The sequence below is a fragment of the Hyperolius riggenbachi genome, chromosome 3 (genome assembly GCF_040937935.1).
Source record: "Hyperolius riggenbachi isolate aHypRig1 chromosome 3, aHypRig1.pri, whole genome shotgun sequence".
Taxonomy (NCBI): domain Eukaryota; kingdom Metazoa; phylum Chordata; class Amphibia; order Anura; family Hyperoliidae; genus Hyperolius; species Hyperolius riggenbachi.
Window position 1 is genome coordinate 101,780,951 of NC_090648.1, and position 20,013 is coordinate 101,800,963.

At 46.3% G+C, this 20,013-nt stretch overlaps 1 protein-coding gene across 1 annotated transcript; it reads right to left on the minus strand.

Moving 5' to 3' along the window:
* Positions 1-1,144: 1,144 nt before the first annotated feature.
* MAK16 (MAK16 homolog) lies at positions 1,145-19,707 on the minus strand. Its single transcript, XM_068274715.1, has 10 exons — positions 19,602-19,707; positions 16,327-16,376; positions 13,761-13,870; positions 13,621-13,685; positions 9,974-10,125; positions 9,181-9,235; positions 6,584-6,658; positions 6,386-6,499; positions 3,869-3,934; positions 1,145-2,471 (listed from the first exon to the last, which is right to left on the minus strand). Exons 1-10 carry the CDS (start codon positions 19,614-19,616, stop codon positions 2,271-2,273), a joined length of 903 nt encoding a protein of 300 aa, XP_068130816.1. The 5' UTR covers positions 19,617-19,707; the 3' UTR covers positions 1,145-2,270.
* Positions 19,708-20,013: the final 306 nt, after the last annotated feature.

A 20,013-nucleotide genomic window follows, 5' to 3' on the forward strand; every position in this document is an offset into this window, starting at 1 on the left:
CAGATGGATGGTTAGATAGATATTTTCCAGCGTGTTGGAAATTATCTATCTGGCAGGTAAATCTAATGCTAAGGATACACGGTACGTTTCTGTACCGTGTATCGAGCCGCACGATAGATTCCGGCGCGTCACCGTGGGCGCCCGGATCGATTCCCGCTCATACCCGCAGGCGGCTTCTTATCTTCTGCTCGTTTCTTCTATTGTCCTGCCCGCCAGTATCGAGCATGGAATCGATCCGGCGGGGTATCGGACACATCGGAAATTATCAATCGAGCCATCAGCGGCTCGATTGATAAAGAAAAACGCACTGTGTATGCCCAGCATAACAGAAAGTTGTATGGTGTGTACTAGGCATTAGAGTCTAGTTCTTGCAGAAGGCTCCCCAGAGCTACGATAGGATAAGCTGTGTGTCCTGGGAAGAGGTGAACAGAACTACTGCGCCTGCGCAGTACAGCCCGGAGGACGTCCGATGACGTCAGCGCGCCCGCGTGGGACGCAGAAGAGCCCGTCCTTGGAGCGCAGAAGAGCCCGACCTGGCAGCTGGCCAGGTCGGGTCGGCCACCGAAGACGACCGGAAGCCTCTGGAGCGGCGGCGAGGGCACCTCCTGCCTGCCACGGGCTGGAGGAAACCCCAGGTAAGTGGATATGGATTTTTATTTTTTTTAAAGGTTTCCCTGAACCTTCCCTTTAAGGCCAGCTCTAAGCTGTCAGTAACTTACTTCAGACATGCAGCAAAACAGATTGCCCAGCAAGCTCTCAGTAAACCAGGACTCCAAGGAGTGTGTTGAAGATGACAGACAGTTGTAGTCAATAGGAAGAGCCTCCCTGTCCTCACTGTATTGGTGCCCATACACTGCCTGGTGGGACTTCACTAGGGATGATCAATGAGATGCAATTTGTTCCGAAATTATGCAGATTTTTATGCAAATGTATGCAGTTTGAAAATGGACCAATCAATTTAAACCCAGTCCATTTTTAAGCTGCATATATTTGCATACAAATTTGCACCTCATTGATCATCCCTGACTTTACATGTAACAAATTACAGATGCAGGAGGAGAGTACATTGTGGAAGGTTTCCCTGTATCCCTTTAGAGGTGCAGGGAAATGGCTAATGCACAGAGACTGTAGGAGGCAGCCGGTGTAAAGGGATGCTAGGGATTTATTTTTATTTTACAATGTTATGTTACAGCAGCTGAATGCAGAGCTCTGTCTCTCTCCCACTGACTGCACTCTCATCCCTGCCGAGCACTGGCGTAACAATAGGGCCTGCAGCTCCTGTGGGGGGGGCCCGCTTGGGGTCGTTTTGGGGGGCTGGAGGGGACGCAGCATGAGGGGAAAGCCATGCTGCACTTCGGCGGGGATGGTGTCCCCCCCCCTCACCTCGAGCTCTCCCCTCTGCGTTCCCCTCCAGCGTTGAATAGTTTGTGTATACAGGCGGCAGCAGATACATACCTTCCGTGCGTTCCAGCGTGGACGTTTCTCCCTCTAGTGTCTTGACGCGACTTCCTCTATAAACAGGAAGTCGCGTCAGAGGCTAGAGAGGAACATCCACGCTGGAGCGCACGGAAGGTATGTATCTGCCGCTACCCGCTGCCTGCATACACAAACTTTTCAACGCTGGAGGGGAGAGTCCGAGGTGAGGGAGGGGGGACAGCCCCCCTCCCCACCAAAGTGCAGCATGGCTTTCCCCTCATGCTGCGTCCCCTCCAGCCCCCCAAAACGGCACCACTTAGTATTTCTGCAGGGGGGCCCGGTGGGACCTTGTTACGCCCCTGGAGGCTCCGCTACCACTGAAAGTATAAGAAGTGACATCTGAAACAGCATCCTGCACTACCGAATAGTTACCGAAGATTTCTGTCGGTACCGACAACAGCCCACATGTGGTAAAATCTTTTGGAATACAAAACCTTTTTTTGAAATACAGCATGCGGTATTTTCCCGCACAATAAATGTTTACTGAACATCTCCTTCAGAACTGAGGCCATAGTGTTGGAGAGTAACACTCTGATATTGTCAGTTCTAATGATGATCAATCAGATGCCCATAATTCTGACTTGCAGTAAAAATTGTATGTGGATTAGAAGCAGGCCAGCATATTTTACACTTTGAGTAAAAAAAATTCACACAAATCTATAGCTCCGTGCTTGTTTCTGAATGCTACAGAACTGCCCTCATGTGGACAAAAGCTGGACAGATATGGACAGCAATACTTATATCTGAGTGGAAATTTAAGAAAAAGTTCAATGGAGTAATGAGAAGCATCTGGGTCAAGTGGCTTTTGCTTTGTGCTGTGGTTCAGTCTCTTGTTCATACTCTATTTCCACATGAGCTCTCTTCCTCAGAGCTGGTCCTTTCACCGGAGCCTTTCCTTTAGACTTTACTTTTGTCTTCTTTTCTTCCTCTTCTTCTGACTCGTCCTCTTCACTAGATTCCTTCTCCTCATCACTGGCAGCTATTTTATCCATGTCCTACAGAACAAACACATAAGTCACATGCAATCCTCACTGTACTGCTAATCCTATGGCTACAATGATATACACCACCCTCTAGAATTCTAGTTTATTAGAAAATATTGCCAGAAAATGTGCATTTAGAAGACGACCAGCAATGGCAGTTTAATATTTAGTTTACAAAGCATACTGGGTTTTGTCGCCGTTGCTCGCAACTCTGCCACAGCTGTCAGTCCGAGATACTTAAAAACTTTACCCAGGCCTGCCCTAGTGAGTACTTACCTCGGAAGAGGACAGCCTCTGGATACTAACAAGGCTTCCTTTGTCCTCCTAAGCACCCCCATCCTATCACTGGCGCCACAGTAAAGTCAGCCGACAAAGGCTTGGTGGCAAATCGTGCAAGCACACTACAGGTTCCACCACTGGGTCCCCCCGAATAGTGTGCACCTCACACAGGCGCAGTAGCCGCTTTCCGCTTGGGCTCCAGCAGAAGTAGCCGAGCCAAACTGGGTCCCCTCTACCGCCTGCGCAGTAGAGTGGCCTTGATCAACCTCGAGTGGCAAGCAGCTACTGTGCGAGGCACACATGTCAATATTGTACTTTTTTCTCCAGAGGTGCCAGCGCTGTATCAGAACTGCTGAGAAGCACAGGGAAGCTTCATTAGGATCCAGAGGCTTCCCCCTCCCAAAGGAAGACCCCCCCCCCCCTAGGACAGTTTCTTCTCTTACAGGTATCCTTTATAGGGCAATACTCTACAAAGTGAAAAACTGTGTAAAGCAGAGTTCCCCAACCATGTCCTCAAGGCTCACCAACAGTACATGTTTTGCAGAAAACCACAACCATGCACAGGTGAGGTAATTAGTGTCTCAGCAGAGCTGATTAACTACCTCTGTGGATTTCCACAAAACATGCACTGTTGGTGGGCCTTGAAGACAGTATTGGGGAACACTGGTGTAAAGGATTCATTTGTATGCCCCTCCCCCATCCTCTAATCTACCACATGATGGTCCTTGACCACTAGACCACCTTCTGGCACCTCCTGTAACCACATATAACTTAGTTATGGAGGAACACAGAATATAATGTGACTGGGAAGTGTGTGAAATGTTGCCAGCAATGATCTATGATCTGGAAGTTGCAGAAGACTGCTTAAAACAGTGATCTACCTGGTCAATGAGATGCAAATCTGACAAGCATGAACATTGTGTGCCGGTTGGAATTGGGCCAATCAAGCGAACTTCCTGTCAATTCTGATTAGCATAATTCCAAGCTGAATACCATTTGAATTCTATTTGCTTGTAAGTGGAAATGATTTGTACCTCAATGACCTGCTCTACTGTCAGTTGACTGACGCTAGTTGGTTAATTTCCAAGTAATGCACTTCATCTTTTTTTGCGTGTTACTGTCATACATACTTCAAAATCACTGAGGTCACTTTCCTCCACATCTTCATCTTCCACAAACTCTCTCTTCCCACTCTCCTGCAAATATTAAAACAAAAAAAAGCACGTCATATATGGAATCACATCATCAGATCTCAGAATCCTCTGTAGCCATCACATCACCAAATCAAAGAGAACCTTAAGTGACAGGGATATGGTGGCCACCATTTTTATTTCCTTTTAAACAATACTAGTTGCCTGGCAACCCTGCTGATCTGTGGATGCAGTAGTGTCTGAATAACACCAGAAACAGGCATATAGCTAATCCAGTCAAACTTCAATCAGAAACACCTGATCTGCATATGCTTGTTCAGTGTCTATGGCTAAAAGTATGAGGGCCCGTTTCCACTATCGCGAATCCGCATGCGTTGCCCGCATGCGGATTCGCACAGTCAGTACAAGTGGATGGGACTGTTTCCACTTGTGCGTTTCCCCGCACGTTTTTCTGTGCAGAAAAAATCTGCAGGGTAGGGTCCTCAGAATTCGCCTGCGTGTGGAATGCAGGCGAATCGCACGCAATGTATTTAATAGGGAAATCGCATGCATTTTCCCCATGCGTTTTTTGCCGCGATTTCGCATAGGTATTAATGTTAATTTACACAGGCAGTGACATGGTTAAATTCGCATACAGCCTTACCTATGCGAAATCGCATGCGAAATCGCGGCAAAAAACGCATGCGGAATCGCACCCGCATGCGATTTGCCTGCGGTGATTCGCCGGCGATTCCGCAACGCTATAGTGGAAACGGGCCCTTAGAGGCAGAGGATCAGCAGGACAGCCAGGCAATTTGCAATGTTTAACCTCCTAGCAGTCAGGCTCCGGCTGGAAATCTTCAGCTCAGAGCGGTAACCCGAGCCTGACTCAAGGTATCCGCCGGAAGGTATAGACATAGCCTCAATTCACTAAGCTTATCTCCTGTCTTTAATAACTTTTCTGAGCTGTTTCTACAGTTATGACCATGATGATAACTGTAGAAACAGCTCAGAAGAGTTATTAAAGACAGGAGATAAGCTTAGTGAATTGAGGCCTTTGGCAGTGGGTGTTTGCAACTCGCCTCTCTCGGGATGCAGACGCTGGCAGCCTTTCTTCTTCCGCTCTACGTAGGCTCTGGATCCCTCGGATGAGAATGCCGTTTGTCGTCATTACGACAAACAGCAATCTCACTATAGGGTACAGCGCGTCTGGCAGACGGAGGTACAATTACAGTGCTGGATCCAGGGGAGGTGAGTAATCTTCTGGGCTGGTGCAGATCACTCTGCTGTGTAATTTTTTTTTTCCTGCTTCTAGGCCTCGTTAACATCTAAAATCGAAATCGATGACGCCAGCAATTTTCGATTTTGTGGGTGTTTTTTTTCTCCTCCCGGCGCTCGGGTAGGCGCTGCGGTTTTTGTAAAGTGCTTTAAATAAGCGTTTTTTCAGAGATTGCGTTTTTTCACTCCCTGACACAAGTCAGGAAGTGAACTCTTTGACCCGGAAAACAATAAATACAATGTATTTATTCTTAAAAACGCGAACGCAATCGCTGCACAAAGCGATTTTATGAGCGTTTTTCCTATACCTTCCATTGAGGCAAAATCACCTCAAAAATGGTACAGGCAGCGCTTTGCTGAGCGGAAACGAAATTGCTCACATGTCAACTCTCGCATAGGGAATCATTGCACAAGCGTTTTGAGGGCGATTTTGAAAATCCCCTGTGCTTGGGCAAAAAAAGGGCAAAACCGTCCTTAGTGTGAACGAGCCCTCAGGGTCTAAAAGCATGTGGAAAAAATGCAGTTTTTAGACCCTAAAATCTGGAAGTAATCATACCACCAGGGAGGTTAAAAGGAAAAAGTATGTCAGACTCCATATTCCACTCATCTCAGATTCCCATCCGAGTGTGAGAGGATCCAAACCTGATCTACATGCATATTTTTTAGGCAATACTTGCAGTTTAGTTAGGAGGGGGGCAGATGAGAGGGAGTTTCCTGCATGCTGGTGCCCCCTGCTGGCCATATAGCCTTTGTCTATGAAGCCCTCTCCAACGATTGGCTGAATTGCTCAGCCTCTGCTTAATTAAGTACTGAAGACTAGGTGTAATGTATTTGCACTTCTTATGGGCTGACAGGCAGTCTACAGACTATGCATAAGTGGCAGCGTGCTGTCAGGGAGTGAGCAATCCTTTTGTGTGTGTGGTAATACTGTATAAACTAAAGTCATTTTTGCTATTATAGATATATGTAAATATGCAATGCAGTATGCACCTACATGTAGTGCGCTGGGATGCCTCACGTCATTGTACCATACTGGCTGCATTGTGAATGTTACATAAGTGGTGCATTGCGACGTTCCATGTTACAATGCGGCCATTACATCACAACGCACCACTGCGAATGTAGCCCTATGGCCACAGAAATCTCCGCTGTAGTGAGCAATGAGAGATCTGCCTGTGTATGACTAGCTACAGATGCTGAAGGCTGCTCAAACAGGAAACATCATTCCAGATGACTTACCTCATCCTCTTCCTCCTCTTCTGCCTCCTCCTCAGACTCTGATTCGCTGGCCTCGTCCTGCTGCTCCAGGGCTTTGTCGAAAGCTTGGATGGGGAAGTTGTAAATATCTCCATACTGCGGTAACACAAAAGAATAGGATTACATTTGTAGCCAAGGCAGTCCCTTTCTACCACTAGATCCACAGATAGCTTTTCTTACCGCTCCCTGCTTGAGGCGCTCCAGTAATTCTTTCTCTATAGCGTTGTCCAGCTGGGCTGCCACCAAGGCTTTTTCCTGTAATCACAGAAAATAGAAATTATCAGAAAGAGGAGCGGAGCTGTCAATAGAATTTACTGATACAACCAAGATATGATCAATAGGTAAAGGAAACCCGTGCAGGAGGCTATTGTTGTCCATCTATAATGCTACGTCTTCCCACCATGCTAATCCTTCCTGCTTTTCCACCAGGCTAGGCGTACAAACCAGGCTTTATGTCACTGGCTGCATACTTGTTCCAGGTCAGTGATTCAAATAGTCGGGGTGCCAAAAGATCAGTACAACTTTTTTTAATTTTATTTTTGCTTAAAGAGACCCAGAGACTAAGTAAACTCAAGCTCTGATACTTACCTGGGGCTTCCTCCCACCCCATAAACACATCTAAGTCCTACTGCCGTTCAGCCGCAGTAACAGGCTCAGTGACGTCAGTCCGGGTCTACTGCGCATGCGTGGGAGGTCTGCACATGCGCAGTAGACCCTGACTGACATCGACTGAGCCTGATAACAGAGATCACAGCAGCTGAACGGCAGAACGTGGGAGGACGGCGTAGGACATAGACGTGTTTAGGGGACGGGAGGAAGCCCAGCGTAAGTATCAGAGCTAGAGTTTACTTAGTCTCAGGGTCTCTTTAAAGGACAACTGACGTGAGCATAATATGGAGGCTGCCATATTTACTTCCTTTTAAACAATACCAGTTGCCTGGCAGCCCTGCTGATCTATTTGGCTGCAGCAGTGTCTGGACAACACCAGAAACAAGATCTTGTCAGATCTGACAATGTCAGAAACACCTAATCTGCAGCATGCTTGTTCAGGGTCTATGGCTAAAAGTATTAGAGGCTGAGGATCAGCAGAACTGCCAGGCAACTGGTACTGCCTAAAAGAAAATAAATATGGCAGCCTCCATATCCCACTCGCTTCAGCTGTCCTTGAACTACTTAAAGTGAACCAGAGACAAAGCACCCTCATGTATTTTACCATATATATCAGTTGAAACATTAGAAAAAACACCTACCCTGCGCTCTGTTTCATTCTTCACTGCTCAGCCTGTTTCTAATCAGCCCTAATAAAATTCCCGACTGAGCATTCAATCTGGCTTTGCTCAGGAATCATTATAGCTAAGTCATTTTAGCAGAGCCAGAAGGGGCAGGCTTGGGCTTGGAAAGACATCAGAGAAGACAGACTCAGCTATAATGATTCCTGAGCAAAGCCAGACTGAATGCTTAGTCAGGGATTTTATCAGGGCTGATTAGAAGCAGGCTGAGCAGTGAAGAATGAAACAGAGAGCAGGGTAGTTGTTTTCTCTAATGTTCCCACTGATATATATGGTGAAATACATGAGGGTGCTTCGTCTCTGGTTCACTTTAAGGACTGCCGTAGTTGAAATCTACGCCGTTTTGATGGCTATCTGGCTGGCAGGGCGTAGATTTCAACTCACCACTGCTGCGCGCATCTGCCGTTTTCGACGCTCCCGCCGCTGAATCCCGCTGCAGCTCACTCGCTCTACCCGTCTCTAAGAAAGCAGAGCCCTGTGAGTGGGTCAGGAGCCGATTTCATTGGCTCCTGGCCCTGTCTTTTAATGTAAGCAACTCTCATTGGCTTACATTGATAGGTAGGGTCAGGAGCCAATCAAAGGCTCCTGACCGGCTCACAGGAACTCTGCCGCCATAGAGACGGCAGAGTGGGTGTCCTAGGTCCCCGACGTGTGGTGGTGACGGCGGTTATGTGCGGCGATCGTTAGGATTCCGCCGTTTATGTACCAGCGCTCTCTGGTCCTTAAGGGGGCAGAGACCACTGGTACTTAAGTGGTTAAAGTGGATCTATAAGTGCTTTGTTTACAGGGTATTTATAGGACCACAGTATTGTGCCTAAAGCCTCGTACACACATACAAGGCATGTCACCTAGCGCAGATCGGAACCCAATCCCTTAGGCTACATTTCAGGGCTGAGGCTGTACAAATGTGTCACTAGCCTATAGGCTAGCATACTGTTGCTGTATGTGGGGAAGAGAATGCACAGCCGTGCAGGTGTGACATCACGGGGGAGGCGGCTGTGTGCGGAGAACAATACTCTGGCCGAGCGCAGTTGGAGGCTGCTGTACTCATGCTGGATTTTCAGCAGGGGCAAGCTCTGGAAACTTGACAGGGCTCAGCACATTTTAAAGGGAACCTGAAGTGAGAGGGATATGGAGCCTGACATATTTATTTCCTTATAAGCAATACCGGTTGCCTGCTATCCTGCTGACCCTCTGCCTCTAATACTTTTAGCCATAGCCCCTGAACAAGCATGCAGCATATCAGGTGTTTATGACAATATTGTTAGATCTGACAAGTTTAGCTGGATGCTTGTTACTGGTTTAATTCAGACACTACTACTGCCAAATAGACAAGCAGAGCTGCCAGGCAACTGGTACTGTTAAAAGGAAAGCAATATAGCAGCCTCCATATTCTCCTCACTAGTTGTCCTTTAAGTGTATATACTGTAAGTGTATATGCAGCACAACCCAAGGTTTTGTTTTTGAAGATGGATTCTCAGAACTTACCTCTCTCCTCCTTTCTCTTCTTTCCACTTTCCTGCTCAGTGGCACCAGCTTTCGCCTGGGAGAAGAAATCAGGGGGTTAGAGCAAAGTTAATGGACTTTCTGCTTTTTTCACCCCAGACTGTTGAGCTTGCTGTGCACCATAAGCCATAATAATGTGTAGCTGCCCTTCAGTCAACAATATGGCCCAGTGGTTCTCAACTTTTTTGGGTGAGGGCTCCCTTGAAAGCTTTGAATTTTTTATCAAGGCATCCCTCGGCAAAACAACTACTGAAATGCTGTTACGACCACCCTCCAAGTAGCTTGTGATGCTCATTAGGCAGGACCCCCTGTGCACCCCCCTCCCTTCCCCCCAAGTAGTCAATGACTGTTCATTGAGTGTTGGCTCTCTAAGCAGTGGGGACTGGGGATCTGGAAGACATTGGGCAGGGTTGGCGGTCCATGGCTAATCTGTGGCGTGTGCGCATGGAGCAAGCAAAAGGGAGGGGGCAGGTGTGTGCATCCTGAGACCATGTTTTACAAGGAAAGGAAGGTCTCTCGGGGTGGCGGAGAGAAGCAGAATGCTGCAGTGGCGGCTGAGGGTGGAAAGAAGAAAGCAGAGAGGGCAATAGGCTGTCCATAGACAGCTATTTTTAGCACCTTCCGTTGTAAAGCAACGGAAGCAAAACGGATACCAACAGAACGGAAAACGGATCAGTTTTCACGGATCAGCTCACCAGAAAGTGCCAATGTGAACCGGCCCTAACCGATGTAATCACTGCACCTGTGCAAAAGGTTTTAAAACTATTTGACTTACTGTCTTTTGAGTGTGAGTTTGCGGATGCGGATCAGGTACTGGGTGATCTTGGTAAATCTCTGCTTGCACTTGTGTCTGATGAATCGGGGCCAGTAAATCAGGTTCTCGTCTATCTGTTCCAGTGCCTGTTCATAGTTCTTGCTTAGTCGTACCTGTAAGAAAGATTTTCTGGCGTGAAGACAACAGTGCACGGAACAACGCGGCACGCTGCAAGTTTGTTTTATCTGCATTAGATGTGAACTAGCCCATGGATTAATATAATGTGTCAATCTAATGCATTTCTGCATTTGGAAAAAAAAAATACATAGCGATAGAGCCTAGACTGTTAAAGGCAATCTGCCCCCCGGGGATACTTACCTCGGGAGGGGGACGCTTTTGGATCCTAATGAGGCTTCCCTCGTCCTTTTCACTCTCCTGGATCCAGCACTGGCTCCCCCCAACGCAATATTTACAATCTGCACCCCTGCACAGCCGCACTATTGGCTTTCTGATCAGGCTCAAGGGGAAACTAGGCTGTTTCTGCCTGAGCCAAACGCAGATTGTAAATATTGCCACATGCTACTATGCACAGCTTGTCGGGAGAGCAAACGCTGGATCCCCGAGGCTCAAGAGGATGGAGGAAGCCTAATTAGGATCCTGAGGCTTCCCCCTTCCAAGGGAAGTACCCCATAGGGGCACTATTTTTTCTTACAGATCCACTTTAAGCTATGCTGAATTCTCCTCCCAGAGCATTCTGGGAAACCAGGCATTATTCTCACTGGCTTAAAGTGTAACTGTGGGGCATAAAATCAAAAATCTATTTTTTATTTTCATCTGGTAAACAAGTAATAAGGATGCTAACCAGGCAATCCAAAAGTTAAAATCTCTATTACGTTTCTTGTTGATTAACCATTTCAGCCCGCGGGGATTTTTCCCCTTATGCATCAGAGCAATTTTCACCTCCCATTCATTCGCTAATAACTTTATCACTACTTATCACAATTTATTGATCTATATCTTGTTTTTTCCGCCACTAATTAGGCTTTCTGTGGGTGGTACATTTTGCTAAGAGCCACTTTACCGTAAATGCATTTTAACAAGATTAATAAGAAAAAAATGGAAAAAATTCATTATTTCTCAGTTTTCGGCCATTATAGCTTTAAAATAATCCACGCTACCATAATTAAAACCTATGTATTTTATTTGCCCGTATGTCTCGATTATTATACCATTTAAATTTTGTCCCTATCACAATGTATGGCGCCAATATTTTATTTGTAAATAAAGGTGCATTGTTTCCGTTTTGCGTCCATCACTATTTACAAGCTTATAATTTTAAAAATGTTTGTATTATACCCCCTTCAAATGCATATTTTAAAAGTTCAGACCCTTAGGTAACTATTTATGTCTTTTTTTTTTTTCTAATTGTAATTTTTTTTTTTACTATTAAAACTTTTATTTGGGTAATATTTTGGTGTGGGACATAAACTGTTAATTTTTAATGTTGTTAGCTGTGTAAATAGTGATGTAAAAAATGTGTAGCTGTAGTTTTACTATTTGGCCACAAGATGGCCACCTTCGTTTTTTGTTTCCCTCCTTGTACTTCTCTCTAAGCGGAAGTACAAGGGGGATGCGGAAATCTCTCCGGGCAGAAGAGACGGAGCCTCACAGGTGAGCGCTTCGGTTTTTCTGCGGGGGAAAGGGATCGGTGATCGGGAACCATGTTCCCTTTCACTGATCCCAGGGCTACCGGGCGGCACAGCGGGGATGCGGGGGCGCGCCCGCGATCGCGGGCGGGAGCGCGCCCAAGCGCGGGAGCGCTGCAGAGCTGCCACCCGGACGTGAGCTTCACGTCCGGGCGGCGGAAATGGTTAATGATCATTCCCCAGTTTACCTGACTCTTATTTGGTACACACAAAATTTGGTACGCAAAAAGGAAGTTGCAGGGCATGCTGGGTTATCATCTTTTGCTTTTCTACAAGAGAAGCAAAAAAGGACAACACAGCATGCCCTGCAACTTCCTTTTTGCGTACCAAATTTTGTGTGTACTAAACATTGCACAGTGCTGCCTCTGACAGGACTAAAGATATCTCCCACCTGTGATAAGTTTTTAGAATGTAAATCAGGGTGAGGGAAGATTTTACAATGGGCAAACACTCACTAAATTATTTATAAAGGAATATTGCAAAAAAAAAAAAAAATAAGCAATTTTATTCATATGTTATTTTCACTATAGTTCCTCTAAATTCTGAAGGTTAGAATGTTTTCCCCAAAAGGTATAAATTACAAAATGTTATTCTCTTATTAAATGCCCACTGCAATGATACTTCACTGACTTCTTTAAAAAGACACTAAAGCGGAAAAAAAAATTATGATATAATGATTTGTATGTGTAGTACAGTTAAGAAATAAAACTTAGGAGCAGAGACATAATATTGTTTCCAGTACAGGAAGAGTTAAGAAACTCCAGTTATCTATTCAAAAGAGCCATTGAGCTCCACGACTTTCAAAGTCGCAGAGAGCTCTGTCTTCTGAAGCTTGTTATCTCAACTGTCAGTCACTGTATTTTCTTTTTCTCCGCAGAGGACAGTTCAAAAGTTCACTGGACTGCTCTGTAAAATCATTTAGAATGCTGAGTAGTATGTAAACCGCAAATATTAAGAGAGTGATGCAATGTTAAAAAACATGAACTGAAAATAAAAATATGAGAATATTTTCTTTGCTACTAATGTTCTGGTAATTATCCGTACTACACAACCAATTCATGATATATCATATTTTTTTTTCGCTTCAGTGTCTCTTTAAAGTTGGTTAAAACTCTGACAACTTTTGTGCACACATAATATTGTCTGTCTGCAGTCTATCTACTCTGAAAGCTACCATCGCATTTTATTATATCTAGTGATCACATCTCAGCTCTTTGTGCTGCTCAACGCAGTACAGCTCAGTTTCCGCAGTTTTCTAATGTTTATTAAATGTATCTGACAAAAGAATGTAAACAAAAGATGTTATAGCCTCTTCGGATGAGGCCAAAATTTGCCCAATTAAAAGAGAGTCTGAAGCCAAGGAAAAAAAACAGGTTTTTAATTCAAAAACCTGTTTAACATAATTGCCCAACCTAAAGCGCCGCATCCCCGCGCCTGAAAACTCCATAAATCACCCCAAACTCCCTGGGGCACATCACGGGGCTCCTTCTGCATAGAGGCAGAGCTTTGGGCTGTAGCTCTGCCTCTCCACGTGTCCATTAGCGCGGATCGCCTCCTCTTCCTGCCTCTCTCAGTCTTCCTTTGCTGAAAGGGGCGGGGAGAGGCCTTGATCAGTGCTGATTGACATGGAGGCAGAGCTGCAGCCCACCAAGAAAGTCGTGGATTTTTGCCCCGTGAGTTTGGGGTGATTAATTGTGTTTTCAGGGGCGGGGATGCGGCGTTTTAGATGAGGCAATTATGTTAAACAGATTTTTAAAGTAAAAACCTGTTTTTTTCTTGGCTTCAGAGTCTCTTTAAGCAAGGAGTTTGCCTCTGAAGAACAATGTGCTGGGTTTAACTGTTTGAATGCTGTTCTGCTACAATTTTTGGGGGTAGTAGATTTTATGCTGTAAATAATCTTTTAGGGCAAAGAGGAAATGCTGAGTTTCCTACCACTGTAAATCAGCAGAGAGAAAGACTTACCCTCTCCCACATCCGAGCTGGGAAGGCTGCCCGTTCTATTACCTTCATGTACAAGTAACAGATACCTTAGAAGAGAAAGACACAGGTAAGGACTATTGTGACAATACTGAGTCCAACTAAAGGCCCAGTCAGGCACTTACCCTTCTCTTCCTTTATGGTGGCATACTGGCTGTTTGCAAGGGGGCAGGAGGACCGGTTACACAGACCAGTTATGTTGTATTCATTCCGGCAGAAGTTCTGCGTTTTAGTTCTAGAAAAGAAACAGGAGAATGAAAACTGGACAAAGGAATACACTGATTGTTAAGCCCCGTCTACACAAAGCGATCCGGCAGCTCGATTAGCCGCCGGATTGCCTCTTCCGCATCCCCGCGCGTCCCCGCCGGATTCGATCCCCCGCTCGTCCCCACCGGTGCCGCTTATCTTCCGCTCGATTCCCTGCCATTGTCCCCTCGTGGGGAACGAGCAGGGAATTGGCGGTGGCGAAATCCAACCTGACGGATCTTATCAATCGAGCCGCATGAGCGGCTCGATTGATAAGTCACATCACCTCGTGTAGATGAGGCTTTACTGTGGCAGATTACAGGAGAAAAAGATGGCTGCATTACAGTATTTAAAGTTACCTCCATCCAGCTTTTAAACGGTAGAGATTAACTATTGAGGCTGTACTAAAATTGTACCGGTCAACCATATTAGTATTTTATACTAAAGTGTAGCCGAGGCAACACAAAGTAAAGTAAATATTTACTGTAGAAGAGGTAAGCCTCTGGATCCTATAGAGGTTTCCCACGCTGTCCTCCCGTCCCTCAGATGATTACTGACAAGGGCTTGTCAGTAAATCACATGGGAGCCATGCGTCTCTTAATCACAAGCGCGACCAGATTGCACCTGTGCGAGTACGTCCACAACTGTGCAGTATTCTGGAGCCGCAGAAGCATGCTACTGCACAGGTGAGGCCATGCTCACACTGGTGCACTCGTGCCAGATGTTAAAGAGAAACCGTAACCAAGAATTCAACTTCATCCCAATCAGTAGTTGATACCCCCTTTCCCATGAAAAATCTATTCCTGTTCTCAGATCATCAGGGGGCTCTGTATGGCTGATTTTGTGGTGAAACCCCTCCCACAAATGATGTCAGCGCCTCACAGCACTGAGGTACTAACATCACCCTGTGGGAGCCTTGTTGCTTTGTGGGAAACAACAGCTGTTTCTAACTGCCAAAAATGCAAGCAGCATCTCCTTCCAGCAGTAAAAATGTCACCATGTGATAAATCTCTGAATGTAAATCAGGGAGAGGAAAGATTTTACAATGTGCAAACACTGACTAAATCATTTATACATAATTCTTGTAAAAATTAAGCACTTTTTTATTACATCATTTTCACTGGAGTTCCTCTTTAAGGAGGGTCCTAGTGAACAGTGCATGTGTCCCTTGCTGCAGTAGCAATGTAATCCAGGCATCTGGTGTCCCCTCCGTAGCGGTCGTCCCGGGTCCGTGGCTGCTGTGCATGCTCCCGGGCCTTGGGAGCACGACCACAGAAGCCACCGACCCAGCCGCTACGGAGGGGACACCAAAAGACTGGATGACACTGGAACTGCGCTGAGGGACACAGAGACTTCTAGGGGCTGCAGGAAGCCCCAGGTAAGTAAAGCTGCAGTACTTTATTTCTACTCATGAAGCCTTAAAGCTAATGGGAACCGATTTAGAAATAAAACGTCAGATACTCACCTAAGGAGTGGGAAGGCTCGGTCCTAATGAGCCTTCCCTCTCCTCTCCTGGTGCCCGGTCCCGCTCAGGATCCCCCGTAGCAGTATTCGACCAGTTCGGTCAAATACTGCTACTTCCGCCGCAGAATGGAGGTTTCGGAAGTCTTCGGGAGCACTCGGGCTCCTGAAGACGGGCCGCTCCATACTGCGCATGCGCCCTCTACGACGCACTTGCGTGTGCGCAGTATGGAGCCACCTGTCTTCGGGAGGACTTGGCTCCCGAGGAGTTCCGAAGTCCCCGCGGCGGGGGATTTGAACGGAGGATCCTGAGGGCACCGGGAGAGAAGAGGGAATGCTCATTAGGACTCAGAGCCTTCCCTCTCCTTAGATGAGTATCTGACATTAGCTTTAAAGGGACTCAGAACTCAAAATAGTAAAAAGATGTATACATACCTGGGGCTTCCTCCTGCCCCATCTGCTCAGACTGCTCCCACGCCGCCTTCCTCCACTGCCCGAAGCTTTGGGAACCGGGTCCCCGCACTTCCGTCAGTTGGTTCCAGTCTACACAGAAGAAGTGCGCCCTCTACGTATCTCTCTAGCAGCTGCTGGAGAGATACGCAAAAAGCGCACTTCTGCGTAGACTGGAGGCGACTGACGTAAGTGACAGGACCCGGTTCCCGAAGCTGCGGGCAGTGGAGGAAGGCGGCGTGGAAGCAGTCTGAGCAGATGGGGCTGGAGGAAGCACTAGGTATGTAATCTTTTTACTATTTTGAGCTCTGGTACACTTTATGCTTCTGATTCACTACTGAGTGCTTGCCTTGCTTTGAGCGGTTTATGGACAAAAACCTAACTCTACCCATACCACTATATACCCACTGTGAAGCATGGTGGCAATAGCATCTTGCTTTCCACAAGGGCAATATTACTAATACAGAAGAAAGAACAGATATTTAAGAATGAACCTGAAACCAGAATTTAACCTTCACATAAATCTGCACTTACTTGATTTTAAAGGAACAGAACTGCTTATTTCCTACAATATCCCAGATTACCTAAAAGGAGAAAAAAAAAAAAAATCAAAATTTGATATTAGATATAGTTTGATATTAGGAAGCAGAGAACTACCTCCTCTATTTGCTTACTAATTCCTTCTCTAGGAATACATCTGATAATTGTCCTTCAGCCGGCAATGATATCAGTCAGCTTCAGTGAAATTCAAATATGCAATCAAAAGACATCAGAGCTGTCTTATACTCATTTTAAAGTGTTTAATTCTTTAGAGGGAAAAATAAATTAGACAATACTACTTTAAGTTGTAGTGACAGTTAGTGAGCATGGGAGATTTCCTCTAATACTTGTTTTTCTGTGGCAAGATTTCGAGAGGTTCTAACCCTTCCTCATTTTGGCTAAAGTTAAAACATGGACCTAACTTAATTCTTGTAACTCTGAGAACTGATGAGGAAATTTTTACAGCTATGTTTCCAGGCCTATCTATCTTCAGAGGCCAGACTCAATGCAGGTAATTCCCAACTGTTAAGCCATACACAGACTGTTGTGTGAAAAACAAGTGCAAGTACAGGTGTCCCCAATATCAGTGGTCTCCCCTTCAGCAAGATGACAAAATTAGATAACACAAGCAATTTAAGTTCCTGCTGCAAGGAGACACCGCCTGGCTGCCCTTCCCCTCTCCAGAGACACCATAGGTTGTTGGCTCCTTACCAGAGCCAAACAGCCCACCTGTACACTTAAAGCCCCATCTACACAATACGATTCTTTGTGCGATTCGATTACGATTCTATTTACGATTCGATTAAATCAGACATGTTTGATCAGGATTCGATTCGATTCAATTCGCCATTGTTTTGCAATGGCAAATCAAATTGAATCCCGATCGGACACGTCGGATTTAATCGGATCGTAAATAGAATCGTAATCGAATCGCACAAAGAATCGTATCATGTAGATTGGGGTTTAAGGTGCCCATAGACCTAATGATTATGGGTAGATTCGACAAAGAGACAAATTTATCTCTAATCGAATCTGATTAGAGATAAATTTGTCTGCCCATATACTACAGACCGATTGCCATCTGATTTCAGAATGAAGTCTTCAGGCAATCTGCACCGCCAATGCCCCCAATGTATGTTCCCCCCCAGTGTGTTGATTTATACATTACCTGTCCTGTAGCAGCCTCCATAACCTCGTCAGGCGCTGTGCGCCAGTAGCGTGTACAGAGAGCTGCCCGGAGTTTGTGTACATCACATGCAGGCTGCTACAGGACAGGTAATGTTTAAATGTACACATGGTGGGCACATTTACACATTGCGGCAGGGGTTTTGTTGTCTCGTCGCTCATTGTGCAATCGTCCGCCGTACCACTGCACACCCGACCAACCAACATCTTGCGGCATGCACGATCGACCATGCCACCAATTTCCATCCCCAAATTGGTAGCTTTGATAAACGGATATGCACTTGGCAGCACCAATTTTCATCTAATTTGATTATAATAATTGAATTGGATGGTCGATGCTAAGTCACCTTGATGTATGGCCACCTTAACTGTCACCAAAAGCAATGATGAAAGGAAGTTTCAAGCAACTTTTATGATCTGTGTGCCTATAGCTTTAGAAGTGTGACTCAATGGGGAAAAGGGGACTGATGGAAACTCCAGAGACATAGCAAGCCACTGGGTAATTCAGCATATCAATATCTATCTATCTATCTATCTATCTATCTATCTATCTATCTATCTATCTATCTATCTATCTATAACAAGGAAAAACAAACACATACACACACAAAAAAGTTATGAACCAATGGAAACATTACTGACACTGTATAACTCCCATGGACCAATATATTGTGTAAAATGCATATTTTGAAAATCAAAATGATCATTTGTAAACCGACAAGGAGGATGCTAAACCTACACGACTCTGCCCACTGTCTGTGATAGAGCCCATTGATACAGATATGCCACCAATGTTTACATGTATGTATAGTAGTGTAAAACAACTTTGTTATTTTTTTCTAAAATAAACTGATTACTAAATAGTAAAGGTGGCCATACAATGGCCGATTTGCCATCAGATCGACCAACAGATAGATCCCTCTCTGATCGATTCTGATCAGAGAGGGATCGTATGGCTGCCTTTACTGCAAACATATTGTGCATCAATTTCATCATGAAACTGATCACAATCTGTGAAGCTGCCACCGCCCCCGCCAGCTATACATTACCTGCTCCGCCGGCGCGAGTCCCCTGGTCTCCGCTGGGTTCCGGTCCGGCTTCACTTCCTTCTGTCTGGGGAAGTTCAACCACTTAACGACCGCCTAACGCCGATAGGCGTCGGCGGGTCGTTAGTGGTATAGCATGGAAATGGCCGCTCGATCGAGCGGCCTTTCCATGCCAGTTCACGGAGACTGCCTCCGTGAACAGTGTGCGAGCCGCCGATCGCGGCTCGCACGCATAATGTAAACACGCGGGGAAGGAATCCCCGCTGTTTACATCACACGGCGCTGCTGCGCAGCAGCGCCGTGACGTAGATCGGTGGTCCCCGGCCTCTGATTGGCCGGGGATCGCCGGCATCTGATAGGCAGAAGCCTATCCTATCAGGCGCAGGACGGATATCCATCCTGTGCCGCTCAGAGGAGAAAGGAGAGGGAGGGAAAGCCGGGGAGCCCGGAAAACGCTGCGGAGGGGGGCTTTGAGGAAGCCCCCCCCACAAATCAATAGTAGCCGGCGGCGATCAGACACCCCCTGCAGGACATCCCCCTAGTGGGGAAAAAAGGGGGGGGGAAATTCTGATCGCCCTGCCACATTCCTGATCAGTGCTGCGGGCTGTAGAGCCCACGCAGCACCGATCATTACAAACTAGCGTGGTAATGTATTGCGTCGGTCCTCGGAGATGCGAACGCCGCTATCGACACACTCCCGACCCGCCGATCGAGCAAAATCTTCCGCACGGACGGATCAACGGGAATGATTGATTTAGGACAGAAATTGATCGTTCTGTCAGCGTTTGAGCAACGATTTCACAGCAGATTCGATCACAGTGATCGAATCTGCTGTATATCGGTGGGAAAATCGTTAGGTGTATAGGCTCCTTAAAATGAACAGCATGTCAATTTCCCCCACGTGGACTCCCAGCTACACTGCTCCCCTGTGAACACACATACAAGAAGTATCAACTCCACTCAAACAACATATGCAGACGCTACAACATTGATGGAAGCTCTTGTTTAGACCCCTCTCCCAGCGCGGCTACAGCTTACATCGTCGTGCTGCATCGCGGCGGCTTCTCTATGACACTCTCCGGTCCCTGCTCACTACGCGTGTACACACTCAGCGGGCAGCCATCTGCAAAGGGCAAATCTCGCGAGGCAGCATTCCCACTTCCGTCATTTGCCCACAGCCAACGTGACGGGCGTACGTCAGCGCGTCGGGAGCACCACGATTGGCCGACGTTCACGAATATATTAGAATAAGTAAGGAGACATCAGTTTTATGATTCTGGGTTGTGCGGTTCTTCAGAATTCAGTGTAAGAAACCAGCTGTCAGCAGCTGTAAATGGTAAAAGAACTAGCTGTACATTACACAGAGGACAAGGAATAAAGTGATTGATGCTGACATACACATTTCTCGCCATAAGTGGTAGAGGCGGTGTGATACCCCGGTGCACCGCTG

Coding starts and splice junctions, on each gene's coding strand:
- MAK16 (XM_068274715.1), bottom strand. Junction 10,126..13,620: donor CAGCTCGGATGTGGGAGAGG/GTAAGTCTTTCT, acceptor TCTTTCTTACAG/GTACGACTAAGCAAGAACTA. Junction 9,236..9,973: donor AAACTCACACTCAAAAGACA/GTAAGTCAAATA, acceptor TTCTTCTCCCAG/GCGAAAGCTGGTGCCACTGA.